The sequence below is a fragment of the Neoarius graeffei genome, chromosome 15, assembly GCF_027579695.1.
Source record: "Neoarius graeffei isolate fNeoGra1 chromosome 15, fNeoGra1.pri, whole genome shotgun sequence".
Classification (NCBI taxonomy): Eukaryota; Metazoa; Chordata; class Actinopteri; order Siluriformes; family Ariidae; genus Neoarius; species Neoarius graeffei.
In genome coordinates, this window is record NC_083583.1 from 19,779,288 (window position 1) to 19,802,395 (window position 23,108).

Sequence of the window (23,108 nt, forward strand, 5' to 3'; positions counted from 1 at the left end):
GTAAGCCATTGAAGGAAATGCTTGAAATGGACCTGAATGTTGCGACCCATGCACTCATCATGGACTTCGTCCGATGGCTGCCAACAACATGGTGGTGCGAAGATATGAAGTTTATCTTCTCGTGTTGAAAAAATATCACTCGTTCACTTTGTCACTCATGATATAAACATTCACCACTTGAAGATAAACTTCATATCTTTGCACCACCGTGTAATGTCTTTTCTCTCTTTCTCTCTCTCTCTCATTTTATACGCACACACACACACACACACACACACACACACACACACACACACACACACACACATAGTACCAGCCAAAAACTTCATATCTTCATGCCACCATGTCATATCCTCTACATATTTCAGGTATTTATTTCAACCTAAATTGTGGACACACTGGTTATGTTTCACAGACCCCACTTTCAGAACAACAGCAGTAAGATATTCAGTGATAACAGTTCTGAACACATATAGTACAATATCATCATATTAATGATGTTTTTACGGGGGCGTCGTGGCTCAAGTGGATAAGGCGCCATACCATAAATCCGGGTTCAATTCCGACCCGAGGTCATTTCCCGATCCCTCCCCGTCTCTCTCTCCTGCTCATTTCCTGTCTCTACACTGTCCTATCCAATAAAGGTGAAAAAAGCCCCAAAAAAATCTTTAAAAAAAAAGATGTTTTTACACTTTTTGACATCAAGGTCTGGAGATGACGCTGTCCTCAGCCTGGAAGATGTTTAAAAGTGTTGACATCCAGGACTCGACAAATTAACAGCTTTAAGATATTCTTAAAGTATCCTAAAAGCTTACGAAATGCTAAATTTCAGTGTATTTACTTATAACTTTAAGAATTCTTAAATTCGTTATCATCGCAGGTAAGTATGGTGGAAAGATCATGGACATGTTTTTACTGATCAAACTCACTGATATTTCATGATCTCCTTGTCAAAACCTACTTTGTTTCTTATTCTTTCATTTGACAGTCGCCATTTTGTATCTAAACATGTGTTTGAGACGTCATGTGAGGTGTCAATAATAGTGACCACTTTCACTGGTGTCCATCATTATCAACACCCTGTGGAATTACGTGACATTTACAACTGTTATGACTCAATCTTTGTGTAACATTGTTGAAGTAGATGAAGTACTTAAAAAAAAATAAAAGTGCTGTGATTTATAATAATTTTTTTTCTGATTCATAACAGAATGGAATGTTTATAGAGTATTTGGAATCCTAATGCAATAAATAGAATTAGACCAGAATTAAATTCCTAGCATATTAAAATTACATGCTTGAAATATTCAGATTTTTTCTATTCCATTCAGAAAATATTTTTTTGCAGTTTGTTGTAAATATCTACCACATATTACAATATCAGTAGACATTTTATATTTTGGTTCAAGGAATGACGTGCGATCTTTGACCTGGATTTTCATGTGGTTACAGTGTCAATTGCCTGTTGACATTTATTGGTAAACTACAAAACTAGAAAATAATACAAACAACAACGAATGATTAACAAAATGTGATCTACGAAAATGCTTAGAAAGTGGGTAGAAAGTGGAACAAAAAGATTTTCTGACACAGGTTCAACATTATCAGTTCATTTGTTTACAAACATTCGAATTACTTCCTTGTTTATGTAAACACGGACATCGATATATTTATAGAACAGATATTTTGTACTAAATATAAGTCTATGTAAAACAAATTTTAAATAAAAACTATGTTTTGTTAACTTAATACCACATACCGAATATCTTTTTAAATAAATAATCATCTGGATGTCGATAACTGTAGAACGGTTTCAATAACTATGGGCAAAGGTGTGGAATGGTGTCACATGATCTGATACACTAAGTAATCGGGAATCAACTAATTTTTTTTTCCAGTGGAAATTTGAGTAATTATTCATGCACAATTTATGTATTGAAAGTCTTTTCTACTTTTGCAACGGCCAAAAGATCATTAAGGTGTTGATAATTGTAGCCGCCGCTCTAGTATAACTTCAAGTGACTTTCCATGATTTCTTAAAGATAACGAAATGCTGTTAAAAAGAATGTTTAAAATATCACTTAAAGTTACTAAATTTAACATTTAAATGGACTTAAAGGAACAGTCCACCGTACTTCCATAATGAAATATGCTCTTATCTGAATTGAGACGAGCTGCTCCGTACCTCTCCGAGCTTTGCGCGACCTCCCAGTCAGTCAGACGCAGTCAGACGCGCTGTCACTCCTGTTAGCAATGTAGCTAGACTCAGCATGGCCAATGGTATTTTTTGGGGCTGTAGTTAGATGCGACCAAACTCTTCCACGTTTTTCCTGTTTACATAGGTTTATATGACCAGTGACATGAAACAAGTTCAGTTACACAAATTGAAACGTAGCGATTTTCTATGCTATGGAAAGTCCGCACTATAATGACAGGCGTACTAACACCTTCTGCGCGCTTCGGCAGCGCATTGATATCTGAGCTCCGTATCAATGCGCTGCCGAAGCGCGCAGAAGGTGTTAGTACGCCTGTCATTATAGTGCGGACTTTCCATAGCACAGAAAATCGCCACGTTTCAATTTGTGTAACTGAACTTGTTTCATGTCACTGGTTATATAAACCTATGTAAACAGGAAAAACGCAGAAGAGTTTGGTCGCATCTAACTACAGCCCCAAAAAATACCATTGGCCATGCTGAGCCTAGCTACATTGCTAACAGGAGTGACAGCGCGTCTGACTGCGTCTGACTGACTGGGAGGTCGCGCAAAGCTCGGAGAGGTACGGATCAGCTCGTCTCAATTCAGATAAGAGCATATTTCATTATGGAAGTACGGTGGACTGTTCCTTTAAAGTCACTACTACTTTTAATAATACCAATAAAAGGTCTTAAAGTTAGGAAAGTTAGTAGTAAAGGTAACTTAAATGCACTACTAAATTTAAGGTTCTTTTAAGGTTTAGATTAAATGCAATTAAATTCACATTTTCACCTCGTGCAGTGAATCAACATACTATATTTCTAAGAAAGTGGAACAAACGTTAAATGTTTGATGAATCAGGTGAGTCAGTTTGATAGATGGAAGGCAACTGGCAGTTAAAGGTCATGCACTAATTTGGCAGTGCCTTCAGGAGTAATAGGTGACTTGTTTTTTTTTATGTACTTTCTGTGCAGTTGCAGTTTGCTTCTCGTTTGGATTGTATTCTCTTAAAGGGATTAACCAGGAAATTTTGAACTTACAGAGTTATGAAATGTCATCGTTATACATTAATACAAGATGTTCTAGACAAAATAAATTAAGCAGACTTTAGTTTAAAAAACATGTGAAAGTTGTCACATCAGTCTGTTGAGCCATTTCCCCGGGTGCAGCCATGCTGGATTAGCCAGATACATGGATGTATTAGGAGACAAAAATGAGGATGGCACTGTGTGACATAGGATTCTGCACGACAGCATACTGTGTCACGCATCAAACGGATGGAAGATAAGCAGGTAAATATTTTTTTTAATAAACAGGCAATAAACTCACCACTACTTTATTTTGATTCCTTTTCTAATACTGCATTGGCGTAATTTTTGTGGAGAAATGCAAACAAATTGACCAAGAATTCATGCTAGACCATAATATTACAGTATACTATAGTCTAGTTGTCACAACAGAAGGACTCTCAGGAGCGCTCTGGACAGCGCGCGCTCCGAACTGACTCACGCACTTGTCACGAATGACACACACCTGCACGGGATTAAAGCGCAATCAACGCACCTATATAAGGACTCAGAATGCAGACTTATTTTGTGAAGTATTGCGTTGTTGTGACACATTACCGAGCCTTGTTTCCTGACTGATTTCCTGGTTTCTGATTCCTGTTCCTCATTTTTGACCCTGCTTCTGTCTACGATATTCTGTTTGTGCCTCGCTCGACCTTTTGCCTGTTTTACCATTCACGATATACGCCTGCCAATTTGGACTGTTTGCCTGTTTGCACTTTTCTTTATAATAAAGATCTTCTGCACTTACATCCGTCTCCAGCCATCCCTGACAGAATACTTCGCCCCGCTGACGCTAGTATCGCATGCACTTGTACACCTCTGCTGTGCTCTCAGAAAAATGACATCACGCATGATGGCGTTATGGCAGCCTTTCGTGGTTATATAATTAAGAACAAATTCAACAAGCAGCTTTTTTTTTAAATAAGGGACAGACATAAAGACAGACTTTTAGCTCAATTTGTTTATTTGCGAGATATTTTCTTTAACTGGTGTGGTGGTTTATATTTCCTTTCTTTACCCTGCACATTTAGTGAGTATTTAATTACAGTCTATAGATCCTATTGTCTGTTTAATTGGTGTTATTAAACACAATTAAGCACATTAGAAAGGGTGCTGCTATACCAAATACTGGCACGGCTGTGATTCGGTTGTAGGCACGAGACTGCAGGCCCATAGCCATGCTGATATTCAGTACAACAGTATGATTACGACTGAGTGTGATATTGCTTTTATACAAGAGCTGTATTAATAAACAATTCATATCACATAACTTACATTTCAGAAATAATATTGCAAAACCTTTTGTTTATTTTTGATCTGTCAACAGAAATTATTCCCAAAAAAGACACAGTCGGACAGAGCGCTGCATGTTGCCATGCCAACACACAGACTGACTCGCAGCCCATAAGTGTAGTAACGGTTTCTCTGTAATTAACTGTTGCTAGAATAAACATAGATGCTGTAATAGTGTGTCATCTTAGCAATTAGCTAGCCAGATAATATTAGTGATCTTAAAGCGAGACGGCCTTCTGATTTCATAAAATCGGTGAAATTTAGTTCTATCTGAAATTTGGTCATTGTGATATATGTTTATTTCTGTAATATCTCACAAAATATCAGGACATTCTGTGGCTGGGAAGTTATTTAATTTGAGGGGATTCCCGAGCAAATAATGTGCATGAAATTGCTCGCTTCGCGCAGTCAAGCAGACAGAGGAAGTCCGTGTGTGCATGCGCAGGTTTACCTGCTTCTTCTTCTTTTCCTTCTTCTTTTGGGTTTTACGGCAGCTGGCATCCAGTGTTACATTACTGCCATCTACAGGTTTACCTTTGACCGTGCACTGACAGTTACATCATTCTGTCGCTAAACAAACAGCTGATCACACCGAGGTGCTCGCTGACCGCCGATATTTATTAGTTTGGTCCTGTGTTTCCTTTCCTTCGCAACATAACGTCTTTTCTTCTCACTTTCCGTTACTGTAGTCGGTCTTTCACGTTTCATTCGCACACTCACGTCCTCCATTTTTCTCTCCTGTTTCAAATTCGTATCCCACAATGCCTTGCACGAACGGGGAAAGCCCATCACGTGATGCATGACGTAGTATCTTGAATTGGGTCATGGTGAAGCAGGAAAAAATAGCGGAGAATTTAGGGCCACGTGGTCCTAAATTCATTAATTGTTCTATTTTTAAAAAGCCTAATAAAATTGGAAGTCTGTGATTCAAATTCAGTAGCTTTCGGTCCAATCAACAAAAATAATTGGGTGTCAGGGAAAATTCTTTTTATGACCTAAACTTGAAAAATTTGAAAGGCAGTCTAGCTTTAAGGTTGTTGGGTTTTTTTTTTTGTTGTTGTTTTTTTATACGTATTTACTTTCTCAGAAATGTGCAATGTTTGGTTAGTGTTATAAATGTAACCAAATAATGTGTCTATATTGATTAATCTATACTAAATGCTACTATAAACTTATTTAACCCTTTCACCACTGGCTCACTGAAGGACCCCTTCTGGAAAAAGTTATGCAGTGGTGAAAGGGTTAAAGTTCTGAAGTGATACTGTATTCCACCAAATCGCAGTGACATACTTCCGGTTAACATGAGATGCACACGCGCGCCGCCGTGAGTCAGTACAACGTTGGATGCCGTGGAGTTCAGAGCTGTCTTGTGGTCTTCCTTCTAGAGCTGTGTTTTTTGGATTAAATTCGGTTTTATACAGGTAATAGATATTTATGGATATATTATATTCCTTTTCTTATAGTTTCTATGATTTTTTTTCTTTTAGAAATTTACAACTTCTTTATGTTTTGGGAGTTGTTTTATTACTGTTAGTCACATGGACTCGTATAACTTCACGAGAACTTTCATACCTCAGTTGGTGTAAAGCCTAACGAGAAATTTAAGGGAAGTAAGTGATAGTTCCCTTAAAAGATTCACTAAGAAGGGAAAGTAAGTGATAGTTTCCATACAGTCTACATTCGTAATACTGTTATTCTACTTAACAGTCAACAATGTCATAAAAGGGAAGTAAGTGTTAGTTCCCTAGCAAAAAAAAAAAAAGGGGAAAGTAAGTGGCCTTTTTTAGGGGAAAGATACGCCGACCGCAGGAGGACGTCGGCGAAGTCCGCATCCTACAACAAGAGCACTCAGAATTAACTCCTCCACAACAGGTCGGCTATGATAACTTGATAAATATACTACTCGGGTCACAACAGCCTTTTATAGCTGGGCAAATAAGCCATTATTTGAAGGAATGGAGAAAGATCACTACGGATCCTTACATTTTGCAATGTGAAAGCAACTGTCCCATTGAATTTGACTATGATCCCTCCTGTGTCCAAAATGTCACTAACTATGAACATAAATTCTCCCCAGCTCAACAAGAGGCCATTGACAATGAAATGGAGACATTTTTGAACAAGCATATTATTGAGCCTACAGTCCCAGAACCAGAATAAGTTATTTCACCCATTTTTGTTACCCCCCCAAAAAAAAGAACCAGGAACGTTCAGGGTTATATTCAACCTTCAATCTCTGAATGACGTGGTTACCTACCACAAGTTTAAAATGGATACTGTTGAATCAGCTATCAAACTAATGAAACAAGGATGCTACATGTCATCTATAGATTTACACGATGCTTATTATTCAGTCCCCATCGAGCCCCAGTTTAGGAAGTACCTCAAGTTTGTCTGGAGGGGTAGATTGTTCCAATATATGGCACTGCCCATGGGTTTATCCAGCAGCCCTTGAATATTGACCAAGATTTTGAAACCGGTATTTGCCACCTTGTGATCCCAGTTTGGACACTCGTGTCTGGGATATATCGATGATTCATTTTATACTGCAGATACACTTGCTCTATGTCAAGAAGCCACCTTGCATGCAGCCCAGTTATTTACTAAGCTTGGTTTTGTTGTACATCCCACCAAGTCTGTTTTTCATCCCTGTCAGTCTTTGGAGTTTCTGGGATTCGTTTTAGATTCTGCCCATATGAGAGTCACGATTCCAGAGAGAAAAGCATCCACAATTGTGAGTTTGTGCCAGAATTTTCTGCGGGACAAACTTTTCACCATTCGCGAGGTAGCTTCGCTTATTGGAACTCTTGTCTCCACATTCCCTGGAGTTGAGTTGGGACTGCTACATTATAGATCCTTAGAGCGAGATAAAGACATTGCTCTACGTAGAGCTTTGGGCAGTTTTGATGAATGCATGTCCTTATCGAAAGAAAGCCGAGTAGAGTTGAACTGGTGGCTATGCTCCATCCCTCACAGTTCTCGAATCGTTGACCATGGGGTACCGGAGGTTGTCCTTAACACAGATGCCTCTGGAAGGGGATGGGGTGCTACTTCGGGCAGTTGTTCTACTCAGGGTCTGTGGTCGCCTGAGGAGGCTTCTTACCATATCAATATTTTAGAATTATTGGCTGTCAAATTTGACTTAAGAGCTCTTCTTGATCAAACTCGAAATCAACACATCCGTATAACTTCAGACAATACCACGACAGTGACCTACATTAATGCCATGGGAGGTTGTAGGGCTCCAGCTTGTGACACCATTGCAAAAGATATTTGGTCATGGGCGGTAGAACGTGAGAACTGGCTGTCCGCAGCACATGTAGCTGGGATTTGAAATACCACTGCAGATCATTTATCACTCCAGTTGAACCCTGAGGTGGAATGGGAACTGAGTCCTAATATATTCAGGAAGCTTACGCACTGTTTTGGTGTTCCTGATATTGACTTGTTTGCAAGTAGACTGAACCACAAGGTTAAGTCCTATGTGTCATGGAAGCCTGACCCACACTCAACATATATAGATGCTTTCTCGTTAAATTGGGGAGAATTTGCTAATGCCTATGCTTTTTCCCCGTTTTGTCTAATTGGCAGGTGCCTACAGAAGGTCACCCTAGAGCAAGCCACCTTGATCATTATTGTCCCAATGTGGAAAACGCAAGCATGGTTCACCAATTTACTAAGTCTGTTGCTCGATCATCCCCGAGTTGTCCGAGTGACCAAGGGAATCCTCTCAAATCCACTGCACGGCAAAGTCCATCCACTGAGTCCCAAACTCCATCTTCTGGTATGCAGAATATCAGGAAGGAGTTCTCTAAGCACAACATACCTTCAGAAATTATCGAGGTCCTCCTATGTGCCTGGTGAGATGGAACACAGAAGCAATATAACATCTACCTGCACAAATGGACCCAGTTTTGCTTACAAAGGAAAGTGGATTCCATGCAGCCCACTGTGAATGATGTGCTCGAGTTTCTCCACGATTTGTACAAGAAGGGCTTAGCCTATTCCACTATGAACACAGCGTGTTCAGCTTTATCTAATTATTTAATGGGCACACCCTTATCTGGAACTCGTTATACTGTGGCCAATCATCCATTTATTGTTCGTTATTTCAGGGGTGTTTTCAATTGTCGAAAACCTTTACCCAGGTACTCTGAAACATGGGATGTTGACGTTGTGTTAGATTATATGAAGTTATTATACCCTTTGGACAAGCTTTCATTAAAAGAACTTACGTTAAAGTTAGTGGGCCTTCTTGCCCTTACCTCAGGACAGAGATGTCAAACTTTAGTTCATTTGGATATTGAATGCATGAAGAAAACACAGAATTATTATTTATTCCAACTAACGGAGCACATGAAGCAGAGTAGACCAGGAAATACGTTTGATTCCTTCTACATAATAAAATACCAGGAACAGGAATTGTGTGTTTATACAACACTAGAACATTATCTTCAGCGAACTTTGTTACATCGTCAGCCTGGACACACAAAACTGTTGCTTTCGTATGTTAAGCCCTTTTCACCAGTTGGAACCAACACAGTAGGTCGATGGATTAAAACACTTCTTGACTTAAGTGGCATAAACACTGCTAACTTTAAGGCACACAGCACTTGTTCCGCTAGCGTAAGTAAAGCTAGTCAAACGGTTCCAGTAGATACTATTTTGAAAGATGTAGGCTGGTCTGCAGAGTCAACGTTCCGCAAATTCTATGACAAACCTGTTGTAACGAATGGCGCTTTCCAAAATGCTGTCCTGGAATAAAAAATTGTTTTCTTGCAAGAATGGTTGTGTCCATAATTGTGTTTTAAAATCTCATGTTAACCGGAAGTACAGTGCTGCTTGAAAGTTTGTGAACCCTTTAGAATTTTCTATATTTCTGCATAAATATGACCTAAAACATCAACAGATTTTCACATAAGTCCTAAAAGTAGATAAAGAGAACCCAGTTAAACAAATGAGATAAAAATATTATACTTGGTCATTTATTTATTGAGGAAAATGATCCAATATTACATATCTGTGAGTGGGAAAAGTATGTGAACCGCTAGGATTAGAAGTTAATTTGAAGGTGAAATTAGAGTCAGGTGTTTTCAATCAATGGGATGACAATCAGGTGTGAGTGGGCACCCTGTTTTATTTAAAGAACAGGGATCTATCAAAGTCTGATCTTCACAACACGTGTTTGTGGAAGTGTATCATGGCACGAACAAAGGAGATTTCTGAGGACCTCAGAAAAAGCGTTGTTGATGCTCATCAGGCTGGAAAAGGTTACAAAACCATCTCTAAAGAGTTTGGACTCCACCAATCCACAGTCAGACAGATTGTGTACAAATGGAGGAAATTCAAGGCCATTGTTACCCTCCCCAGGAGTGGTCAACCAACAAAGATCACTCCAAGAGCAAGATGTGTAATAGTCGGCAAGGTCACAAAGGACCCCAGGGTAACTTCTAAGCAACTGAAGGCATCTCTCACATTGGCTAATGTTAATGTTCATGAGTCCACCATCAGGAGAACACTGAACAACAATGGTGTGCATGGCAGGGTTGCAAGGAGAAAGCCACTCCTCTCCAAAAAGAACATTGCTGCTCATCTGCAGTTTGCTAAAGATCATGTGAACAAGCCAGAAGGCTATTGGAAAAAATGTTTTGTGGATGGATAAGACCAAAGTAGAACTTTTTGGTTAAATGAGAAGCATTATGTTTGGAAAAAGGAAAACACTGCATTCCATCATAAGAACCTTATCCCATCTGTGAAACATGGTGGTGGCAGTATCATGGTTTGGGCCTGTTTTGCTGCATCTGGGCCAGGACGGCTTGCCATCATTGATGGAACAATGAATTCTGAATTATACCAGCAAATTCTAAAGGAAAATATCAGGACATCTGTCCATGAACTGAATCTCAAGAGAAGGTGGGTCATGCAGCGAGACAACGACCCTAAGCACACAAGTTGTTCTACCAAAGAATGGTTAAAGAAGAATAAAGTTAATGTTTTGGAATGGCCAAGTCAAAGTCCTGACCTTAATCCAATCGAAATGTTGTGGAAGGACCTGAAGTGAGCAGTTCATGTGAGGAAACCCACCAACATCCCAGAGTTGAAGGTGTTCTGTATGGAGGAATGGGCTTAAATTCCTCCAAGCCGGTGTGCAGGACTGATCAACAGTTACTGGAAATGTTTAGTTGCAGTTATTGCTGCACAAGGGGGTCACATTAGATACTGAAAGCAAAGGTTCACATACTTTTGCCACTCACAGACATGTAATACTGGATCATTTTCCTCAATAAAAAAATGACTAAGTATAATATTTTTATCTCATTTGTTTAACTGGGTTCTCTTTATCTACTTTTAGGACTTGTGTGAAAATCTGATGTTGTTTTAGGTCATATTTATGCCGAAATATAGAAAATTTGAAAGGGTTCACAAACTTTCAAGCACCACTGTATGTCACTGCGATTTGATAGAATTGAAAATTAAACGAGACTTACCTGTAAGTTGAAGTTCGATGATAATTCTACCAAATCCGCAGTGGTACTGAGGGTTAACATGCCCTCCCTTAATTCACCCAACCCTATTTATTCCTAACTATTATGTCCACAACCTTTGAAGTCTGACTCACGGCAGCGCACGTGTGCATCTCATGTTAACCCTCAGTACCACTGCGGATTTGGTAGAATTATCATCGAAATTCAACTTACAGGTAAGTCTCGCTTAATTTTCAATTTTATTTACTGTTGGTGGTGTGCACTGTAAATGCAAATATTCAAATTAATTAGAAATGATTAGTGAATCAAACTTAGAAATCATCAACCTGTTGTCAACACTAATATTAAATAAATAACTGCTAATTTCAAGTTGGAGAACACGCTTAACTTAGTGTACTCCACTTCAGTTAAATTAGAAAATATAATTTATTGTCCCAGAGTCCTTTGGGCGTTGTGTTTAGACATGCGCAGACCTGCCCCATCTACGCGCGGTCTTTTCAGCACATGCACCAGGATTAACAAAAGTGGAACATGTTTCCAGAGCCTTAAATGATGCGTTGTTTAGCATTTAAAATAAATGTTAATTGAAAAGTAAATCCAATGTGTTCACCATTCATTTTGTTTGGGGGCTCATTACCTTGTATTGTGTGTTTGTTTGTTTTTTATTAAATTAGCATGTGTCCTATTGTCTTTCGCAAAACTCTTTGGTCAAGAAAATTAAAGTTAAATTGGCCTCAATATGAAGGATGAGTAAAACTAGAGAATTAAGCTTTCACAATTCATGAATATTAAGTTAAATTTATGAAAAAAGATATCTGAAAGCCATTGATTTGAGTACTGTAAACTTAAAATAAATAAGTTAATGTAATCAAAATTATATAAGATGAGTACTGCAAACTCACAATAAATAAGTTAATGTAATCAAACTAATCTAAGTTAATTTGAGTACTGCAAACTCACAAAAAATAAGTTAACCCAATCTAATTTATCTAAATCAACATAAATGACTTTTTTTGAGGCAACGACTTTGCATATTTTTTTTAAGTAAAGTCAACTTATTATATTTTACAGTGTGAGCAGCCATATTGACATGATGGAACATGCTGAGCTCAGGGTTGAGAAGACCTGTCTGACTTTCTGAGTAGGAATTCAGAGTTCAAGGGCTGTTTTCTTTGTTTTGTTGTTGTTTTTTCTCCCCAGCACTCAGATATTCTGACCTTTCGTTGAATGCAGCAAAAGTCAAACAGTGTCCAGGGTATTCCCCATCCCCCACATGATCTTTCTAATCTTCTTAATCTACTGTAGTACTCAGAATCAGAGTGAGCGTTGTGATCTTTAAATCCTTGTCTGCTACATGTTAGAGGTATCACTCGTTCGTCAAAATAGTCACAAGCATCTCACAAGCTTAGCCTCCAGTTGTTGTTGTTTTTCAGTAGATTAACTCAATATATTTAAAGCCAGGGTAGTTAATTTTGGAGCAATCAACAAGCATTAGTCAGATTCTGAAAGTCTCCGTGCGAAAAATCCTACCCCTCCTTTCATCCGTCCATCCAAAGCCACTCCTCCAAAGCACATGAATGCGCACCACCTGATTACTGCTGGCCATTCCATAAAAGAGAGTGTTGGGGAAGGAGCTTTGCGCATTATTGTATTATCCATCTACCTCGTGTCTCATTCATATGTAAGAAAGCACATAGCATTATCATCATCAATGTCAACAACGAACATGGCTATTGCTAGTAATCACAGCTGTTGACTAGCTTGATGGCTTTAGTAACATGTCTGTCGAGCCTTGTGGAAGACTCACGTCACGTCCTGTGAGTGCACGAGCAGAGTGGGTGCAGGTAGACAGGTAGGTCGATAGACAGACAGGAAGGTCGCCCCATCTAATCATTTCATTCGGACTTCATTCAGGCTTTTTACAGCCCTGCGACTGCCACGGAAGATGGATTTTTTTCTTGTTATTGCCAGAGAATTTGATTTATTCATTGCTGTCAAGATGTAAAGAGAATTTCTAGAAATACAACAAAAAATGCTTAAAAAAAATCACCTCCCCTAGCTTTAAGCTTGAAAACGACCCATATTAGTGTTACTGCAGTGTAAAACTTGCCTAATAATTCAAGTGTGAAGTGTTGGTATCTTTAAAAATAGAGACCAGATCACAGTTAATGCTTTTGCTAAAAACAGATAATGAGCTGGTTTTACTATATATATATATACAGATTACGTTTCATTGTATGCAAATATAAAATATTTTTCTATTCTCAAAGACAGAAGAAAGTGTGTTTGTGTTTACCCTCCATTATAGACATATGGACTGCTCTTCTGCATGTTCGAGGAACACTGCTCGGTCGTGGGCCGTGAGCGATGGAAGGACAACTCCTACTAGGGACCATCCCAGCCCTGAGGAACACAAGCAGTGTGTCAAACTGTCACTTATGTGCAAATGAAAATCAATTCCTAAGAGTTAAGTATAGGGCAGGATGAGACATTTAGAAGGAACTTCACCAAACACACAACAAACTACTCAAGAGTTAAATATGAACCCACCGGTGGATTTCTGGTGGCTGGCGTCTGATTTTGGCACTTTGCTCCATCACCTCCTTCGCCACCTTCCCACTGTAAGAGAAAAAAAAAACACACAAAACAAATTTACTGAATTAACATCAGTTTATTTGATCTGAACACCTGAACATATCGTTGTATGCGACAGTACGAGGAGAGAATGTCTATCACTGTAAGGGCCCGGTCCCACAATCCCGACTATAATATCACTTGGTCCTGCCACTCAGGTAAATAAATGCATGCAGCTTAGGAATAGTCATGGAAGTTTTTTCCAAGCAGTAGTACATTATTCCAGCTCATACTGTACAGCTTGGACTTCAAAAGAACCCATGTACACACTCCGGTGATTGATATACTACAGATAGGTCACGGACTACGGAAATATAAAAAAAAAGGATACAAAATTCAGAGTGGTTACGGATTTTTATACGGATGCATCACGGATGCTAATAATTTACAGATTGGTCACGGATGTTTCAGTATATTACAGACTGGTTACCGATTTCATATGGATAAAAAATTAAGAAGTCTAAAACAATTAAATGTTTGGACTGCCGAAGTTCATAATTAAAATATCTTACCTGCATTATATGTTTACTTTATTAATTTACTATTGATATTTCACGGAAAATTACATATCTGTGAATAAAAGATCCGTGCTTTGTATTATATTTTTTATTTTCTGTGAATCCGTATTCCATGACTTCATGATGCAACAAGGATGTACAAAGATGCCCGGGGAAAAATAGCATGTGCTCAGCCAACGTCACATGTAAATAATAACAATTACCTGATTAGTCAGATGTTTTATCAGATCAGGTCCAGGTCTGGAAAAATCGCTTCAGAAGCAATCTCACCGATTCCGATAAACCCAGGGCTGGGCTATAGGTATCGTTATCGGTCTGGTGTGACCACCAACCACATAAACTGCAGGGGACTGATTTATTTATAGTTATCATTATAGTTACAGTGGGCGGCACGGTGGTGTAGTGGTTTGCGCTGTCGCCTCACAGCAAGAAGGCCTGGGTTCGAGCCCTGTGGCCGGCGAGGGCCTTTCTGTGCGGAGTTTGCATGTTCTCCCCGTGTCCGCGTGGGTTTCCTCCGGGTGCTCCGGTTTCCCCCACAGTCCAAAGACATGCAGGTTAGGTTAACTGGTGACTCTAAATTGACCGTAGGTGTGAATGTGAGTGCGAATGGTTGTCTGTGTCTATGTGTCAGCCCTGTGATGACCTGGCGACTTGTCCAGGGTGTACCCCGCCTTTCGCCCGTAGTCAGCTGGGATAGGCTCCAGCTTGCCTGCAACCCTGTAGAACAGGATAAAGCGGCTAGAGATAATGAGATGAGATTATAGTTACAGTTACACAGTGGTGCTTGAAAGTTTGCGAACCCTTTAGAATTTTCTATATTTCTGCATAACTATGACCTAAAACATCATCAGATTTTCACACAAGTCCTAAAAGTAGATAAAGAGAACCCAGTTAGGTGTTGATTTTAGTCCACAGCAACAGCAGTTCTGACTACAAGGCAAATCACATGTTTATGTTAATCTGCTCGTTCTAATGCTGGTGCATCTCAAAATATTGGAATATCGTGAAAAAGTTCTTTTTTTCATAATTTATTTCAAAAAGATAAACTTTAAAAAAGGTAAAGGAGGGTAAGCCACAGAAGGTCATTGCTGAGAAGGCTTGCTGGAAAAGGTGCACAAGCAACAGGGACCGCAGCCTTGAGCTGATTATCAAGAAAAGTCGATTTAAGAACTTGGGAGAGCTTCACAAGGAGCGGATTGAGGCTGGTGTCAGTGCATCAAGAGCCACCACACACAGACGTCTTCAGGAAAAGGGCTACAACTGTCATATTCCTAATATCAAGCCACTCCTGAACCAGAAACAACGCCAGAAGAGTATTACCTAGGCGAAGGAGAGAAAGAACTGGACTGTTGTTCAGTGGACTTGATAAAACACAGTGGACCAACACCAACAGATGACATGCCACCCCAAATCATCACAGACTGTGGAAACTTCACACTGGACTTCAAACACCTTGGATTCTGTGCCTCTCCACTCTTCTTCCAGACTCTAGGGCCTTGATATCCAAATGAAATGCAAAATTTACTTTCATCTGGAAAGAGGACTTTGGACTACTGAACAACAGTCCAGTTCTTTCTCTCCTTAGCCCAGATAAGACATTTCTGACATTGTCTCTGGCTCAGGAGTGGCTTGATATTAGGAATGCGACAGTTGTAGCCCCTTTCCTGAAGACGGCTATGCATAGTGGCTGTTGATGCACTGACACCAGCCTCAGTCCGCTCCTTGTGAAGCTCTCCCAAGTTCTTGAATCAACTTTTGTTCTTTTCTTCAATCATCTCAAAGCTGTAGTCATGCCTCTTGCTTGTGCACCTTTCCAGCCAGCCTTTTCAGCAATGACCTTCTGTGGCTTACCCTCCTTGAGGAGGGTGTCGATGATTATCTTCTGGACAACTGTCAAGTCAGCAGTCTTCCCCATGATTGTGGTTGCGTGTACTGAACTAGACCAAGAGATGCACGGTATTTATACTGTTTTACTCAAAGTCGAAATGAAATATTCTAATATTTTGAGATACTGGATTTCTGATTTTCATGAGCTATATGCCATAATTATCAAAATAAAAAAAAAAGCCTTGAAATATTTCACTTTACATGTAACGAATATAGAATACAGTGGTGCTTGAAAGTTTGTGAACCCTTTAGAATTTTCTATATTTCTGCATAAATATGACCTAAAACAGCATCAGATTTTCACACAAGTCCTAAAAGTAGATAAAGAGAACAAAGTTAAACAAATGAGACAAAAATATTATACTTGGTCATTTATTTATTGAGGAAAATGATCCAATATTACATATCTGTGAGTGGCAAAAGTATGTGAACCTTTGCTTTCAGTATCTGGTGTGACCCCCTTGTGCAGCAATAACTGCAACTAAATGTTTACGGTAACTGTTGATCGGTCCTGCACACCGGCTTGGAGGAATTTTAGCCCGTTCCTCCATACAGAACAGTTTCAACTCTGGGATGTTGGTGGGTTTCCTCACATGAACTGCTCGCTTCAGGTCCTTCCACAACATTTCGATTGGATTAAGGTCAGGACTTTGACTTGGCCATTCCAAAACATTAACTTTATTCTTCTTTAACCATTCTTTGGTAGAACGACTTGTATGCTTAGGGTCGTTGTCTTGCTGCATGACCCACCTTCTCTTGAGATTCACTTCATGGACAGATGTCCTGACATTTTCCTTTAGAATTCGCTGGTATAATTCAGAATTCATTGCTCCATCAATGATGTCAAGTCATCCTGGCCCAGATGCAGCAAAACAGGCCCAAACCATGATACTACCACCACCATGTTTCACAGATGGGATAAGGTTCTTATGCTGGAATGCAGTGTTTTCCTTTCTCCAAATATAACGCTTCTCATTTAAACCAAAAAGTTCTATTTTGGTTTCATCCGTCCACAAAACATTTTTTCCAATAGCCTTCTGGCTTGTCCACGTGATCTTTAGCAAACTGCAGACGAGCAGCAATGTGCTTTTTGGAGAGCAGTGGCTTTCTCCTTGAAACCCTGCCATGTACACCATTGTTGTTCAGTGTTCTCCTGATGATGGACTCATGAACATTAACATTAGCCAATGTGAGAGAGGCCTTCAGTTGCTTAGAAGTTACCCTGGGGTCCTTTATGACCTCGCCGACTATTACATGCCTTGCTCTCGGAGTGATCTTTGTTGATCGACCACTCCTGGGGAGGGTAACAATGGTCCTGAATTTCCTCCATTTGTACACAATCTGTCTGACTGTGGATTGATGGAGTCCAAACTCTTTAGAGATGGTTTTGTAACCTTTTCCAGCCTGATGAGCATCAACAACGCTTTTTCTGAGGTCCTCAGAAATCTCCTTTGTTCATGCCATGATACACTTCCACAAACGTGTTGTCAAGATCAGACTTTGATAGATCCCTGTTCTTTAAATAAAACAGGGTGCCCACTCACACCTAACTGTCATTCCATTGATTGAAAACACCTGACTCTAATTTCACCTCCAAATTAACCACTAATCCTAGAGGTTCACATACTTTTGCCGTTCACATACTTTTGCCACTCACATTATGTAATATTGGATCATTTTCCTCAATAAATAAATGACCAAGTATAATATTTTTGTCTCATTTGTTTAACTGGGTTCTCTTTATCTACTTTTAGGACTTGTGTGAAAATCTGATGATGTTTTAGGTCATATTTATGCAGAAATATAGAAAATTCTAAAGGGTTTACAAACTTTCAAGCACCACTGTAGTTATCGGTATTGTGGGACCCGGCCTTTAATCTCAGTTCATAGGAAATGGTGTGAAGCAGACCTACTACCACCTCAAGAGCATTTACCTGTATCTGAAACGACTCCCTTTAAAGAAGAGATTGCTGCTGGACACTGTCCGCACTTGACTGGATTTCTCAAACCTGTAAGAAGACAAAGTTGGATCCAGTTTAGTTCAAACATTTATTATCATTTGTAGTTAGTCCTAATGTGAATCCTGTTCTTCAAGACATAGTTGGCGTCTGCTATCCAGGTAATTCTCACTACCCCTGGTAGGTAAGATGGATGAAATAGCATGCTAGTTACATATGTAACTGTATTTCCTTGAACACTAGATATACAGCAATGTGTGGTCAAAAGTATGTGGACACCTGACTATCAAGTACAATTATCAAGAATGCTGTAGCGTTATGACTTCCCTTTACTGGAACTGTAAAGTGGTGGTGGCAGCTCAGATGGGTTACTGATCAGAAGGTCAGGGGTTCAAGCCCTATCATTGCTAAGCTGCCGGTATTATATGGCCCACCCTGAGCTCTGACCCCAACTTCAGGGATGAGAATTTTCCGCCGATCGGCAGATTTCCGACTTTTTCAGACCAAAATGATCGTTTTTGAGCTCGATGTAAATCCGTTGAGAAATTTTCGGGGGGGGGGGGGGATGGTTAGCGATCTGTGGTCACCTTATAATGTCTTGATTCTTGGTGGGCTCCGGGTTAACACACTCGAGTCTTTCGACATGTCGTAATTAACATTCACTTTTGCAACAATGTTCGACTTATTTGCGGTAGAATTTTCGGGAAATCCCATCGCGTGCAGTGTATAAACACAAGTACGCATGCTCTCCATGTGTGGCTTGCAATCGCCGTTCACCACCCGTACACACTGTTTGACAATACGCATTGGTAACATCGGAAAGACATGTATTCAGGCAGGATATTTTAGCATATCGACAATGGCAAAAGTCCTAGATAAGAAAGAAGAGGATCGAGTGAGGGAGATTGATAAAGGTGCAGGAATAAATAACTGTTTTTCGATGGGCTTGGTTAGAAAGAACACTGAATGTCGAGACCGACAAGCAGACTGTCACAACGAAGCTCAGTGATCACATACGGAAAATAGACGTCCCAGGAAAAGTACTTTGCTCATTGTGTTCTGACATAATAAACTACGCTAGTAGAGGGGCAAGGACTATCGAACTTCACATACAGTTAGGTCCATAAATATTTGGACAGAGGCAACATTTTTCTAATTTTGGTTCTGTACATTACCACAATGAATTGTGAACAAAACAATTCAGATGCAGTTGAAGTTCAGACTTTCAGCTTTAATTCAGTGGGTTGAACAAAATGATTGCATACAAATGTGAGGAACTAAAGCATTTTTTAAACACAATCCCTTCATTTCAGGGGCTCAAAAGTAATTGGACAAATTAAATAATTGTAAATAAAATGTTCATTTCTAATACTTGGTTGAAAACCCTTTGTTGGCAATGACTGCCTGAAGTCTTGAACTCATGGACATCACCAGACGCTGTGTTTCCTCCTTTTTAATGCTCTGCCAGGCCTTTACTGCAGCAGTTTTCAGTTGCTGTTTGTTTGTGGGCCTTTCTGTCTGAAGTTTAGTCTTTAACAAGTGAAATGCATGCTCAATTGGGTTGAGATCAGGTGACTGACTTGGCCATTCAAGAATATTCCACTTCTTTGCTTTAATAAACTCCTGGGTTGCTTTGGCTTTATGTTTTGGGTCATTGTCCATCTGTATTATGAAACGCCGACCAATCAGTTTGGCTGGATTTGAGCACACAGTATGGCTTTGAATACCTCAGAATTCATCCGGCTGCTTCTGGCCTGTGTCACGTCATCAATAAACACTAGTGACCCAGTGCCACTGGCAGCCATGCATGCCCAAGCCATCACACTGCCTCCGCCGTGTTTTACAGATGATGGGGTATGCTTTGGATCATGAGCTGTACCATGCCTTCGCCATAGTTTTTTCCAGAGGTGGAAAGAGTACTAAAATATTATACTCAAGTACAAGTACTGTTACTCTGATGAAATTTTACTTAAGTACAAGTAAAGTTACCAGACAAAAAATCTACTCAAGTAAAAGTAAAAAGTAGATCATTTAAAATGTACTTTGAGTAAAAGTAAAACGTTACTTTTAACAATGGGTGTTTTCTGCCTCCATTGTGTTGTGCAAAAATGAAAAAGAAGAGGAAACAAGGATACATGTACATCTCAACCCAGATGTTTTATTTAAAGGAAGTGTATCAAATTGAATGCTTAGGATAATGCTGCATTAAGAATGAGACAAACAAAAAAGGTCAATACACACAGTCATGTCGTTTACATCGCCCTGACCACACACAAAGCATTGTACACGAAATATGAAAGTGAAATGTTGCACCGAAATCTCGTAGCTTGCCTGTGTGCACTGTGTGTTATTGAACAATTCAATTCAAACATTATTTGTTTTGCTTAGTATTCCTTTCTGGCCTGTTGGATGTAGAATGGTAGGAGGACTGATCACGTCAGGTTGGCGAGCTAACTTGCTTGCATGATTAGCCAACCGAATAACAGACTAGTTACCGTTATGTTACAATACCAACAGGTTGCTACTTCAACATTAGCAATGCCATCCACTATTTTTGGAATATAACCAGCCTATTGTCGGTTTTACTATGGAAAGGAAACATTATGATCAGGGGCGCAGACACGTTTTTTGAACTGGGGGGGACAAAAAACTGGGGGGGACAAAGCTGCCAGCAAACCAACCCCAACCCCGATATGCCTGTCAAACTTGTTGTGGGTAACCATAGCAACCAAGCTCGAGCTCGCAACCTGTGCAGTCTGCGCAGCTCAACCAACCAAATATCAGTCTTTGTTTTGTTTTATGTGAGTTGTTGCAACTATGTATACACTGCTGTGCACCTCAATAAACCGAATGGTAATTAGTCTTTTGATTTTTCCATGAGGTTTGCCTTATGCAAAGAAAGACAGCATAGACGTTTTTTCCTCCCTATAAGTGGGGGGGACCGAACAAGGTGAATTTAAATCTGGGTGGGACGAATTCCACCCGTCCCACCCTCTATCTGCGCCTGTGATTATGATGCCAATGACAATACTTACCTCAACATGCTTGCGCAGATTAGACATCGAATTTTTGTATGCCGCAATGGTTGTTTTCTTGGGCACACATAATCTGCATTGCATAATGAAACTGTCACCCCTTTTCTCTACGAAGCTGAAGTGATCACGTGTGTAGGGCCAGGGGTGCACTTCATTACTGGAACCAATTGCGTTTTCTGCAGGGTCGTCCACCACAGGTTCCTCGGTCTCCTCCATGTCCGCAGGGGCGCTTTATCAACACCCGTGGCCCAGGGGCTAGGCCCCTCATAGGCTACCTGTCAACCCTACCCTTACCGTTGGCCAGGAAAACACTCTTATTTTATTTGCAATACGTGTCAAGCATTTACAGTGTAAGCGCGTAATTAGCCTAGAAGCCTACGATAGGTTACGTTTGGCTCAGCGTAGCTGCGCAAGGCCCACGCTCACATCGCTCAACACATCTGACCACAGAGGAAGAGAAGAACGCGCATTATCATTACAGAGCCGGTTGTGATTATTACCACGGACAGGACAGTGATACTGTGTAACTTTCACACAGGGACATGGCCAGAGATAACCACACAAGCGCGCGTGCGCTATAATGTAGACCTATGTGTTGTAAACATAAAACACACACACCTACAGACAAGTCCTTTTAAAAAATAAAATACATAAAAATAGCTCGGCGGCATGAAGACAAACATTCACTGCAAGTCAAGGTACTTGGCTCGGCGGCCACATGAAACGTAAACACCATGGACAGCGGCCAAACTCCTAAGTCTACAGACCGAAATACACGAAACCAAGTCCTACTAGGGTCTATTTTACCGATCTATGTTCAAGCATCATGCAAGTCTTCCTTCTCCTTGAATAAGACCGTGCATTCAACTGCCTTTTTGACATGAAATACCACTTGCAACAATATTTCACGCACTCCATCAAGAAAAAAGTTAAACATGATGAACACGGGCATACTGTTTTGAGCATATGATTTTTTAAAAAGAAACTAGCTACATCAAAGTCCTTCAATAAACCCATCCTTTAGTGCAAATGAGCTTAACCTAGTTCAAAGCATGACCCTAGCAGTAGCTGCATAAGGCAAAATCATGTGGGCCTTTTGTCAACAACAAGCCACGGCGGGCAAACATTAATACTCAAGTGTCCTTACCTTAAAACGTTGTCTTGACCACAGAACTTCTCAAGTATTTCACTTAAATCCACACGAGTTAACAACGCACCCAACACAGCTAGCGAGAAAAGTGGATCTGCGCTAGCTTTGTATTGCTATTCCCCTCAGTATGCTTACTCTGTCTGCTGCCTGAACTGTGACAATTAGGCTACAATCTTTTCATCAATTTCTTCAGTAGATGCCGTTTTAGACATTTCATTATCCCCATCGAAATATGCTATTATACTAACAGGATTATAACTCAAATCACACGACACGTATTCAAATCACAACTGATTTATTTTACTGTTGGACAGATCATAGCATATCTAGCCTAGCTGCACATAGCCTAGCTGCTGGTAGGCTGATAACTGATAAGTAGCTGATATTCTGAACAGATTGGTGATCCTTACCTTAAAAAAGTCTGTGACTTTAGGCAACGATTCTATCATTACCTGCATCTCTCTCTTTTTTTTCCTTTTATGCGCCCCGCTAACATGTGAACGCTTCATCTTTCAAAGCCTCTAAATTTGTGTCTCTGTAGTCTGCAGTCTTTGGCGCGCTTTCGTGCGTGACGTTACATTTTGTTCCATTTTATTCTGGTACAGTTGTGGGTGTTCGTTTCGCGAACCACATCCACCATGTCTCTTACAGCAGGCTACTGTGCGCTCATTTATTTCTAACCTTATTTCTATCCGTACATTAATGTAGGCCCACGATTCCGACAGTTTATTATTTTATTAATATTACAAGGCCCCTGATTGGCTGTGGCCCAGGGGCGTGAGCCCCCCCTTAAAGCGCTGGTGCATGTCCGCCATCGTCTGTGTGAGAATCGCGCGCGCGACAACTGTCCTTCCCGTGATTCATTTCCAGAACGCATTTCCCC

General features: G+C 40.1%; 1 protein-coding gene across 1 annotated transcript in view; it reads right to left on the minus strand.

The window, feature by feature from the left end:
* The window catches only part of frmd5b (FERM domain containing 5b), a 57,426-nt gene that overhangs the window by 6,916 nt on the left and 27,402 nt on the right, over positions 1-23,108 (minus strand). Inside the window, exons 11-13 of the mRNA XM_060940442.1 lie at positions 18,017-18,091; positions 13,594-13,662; positions 13,340-13,446 (exon numbers count right to left, since the gene is read on the minus strand). Coding sequence (XP_060796425.1) covers positions 13,340-13,446; positions 13,594-13,662; positions 18,017-18,091 — 251 coding nt within the window. The remainder of the gene's footprint in view (positions 1-13,339; positions 13,447-13,593; positions 13,663-18,016; positions 18,092-23,108) is intronic.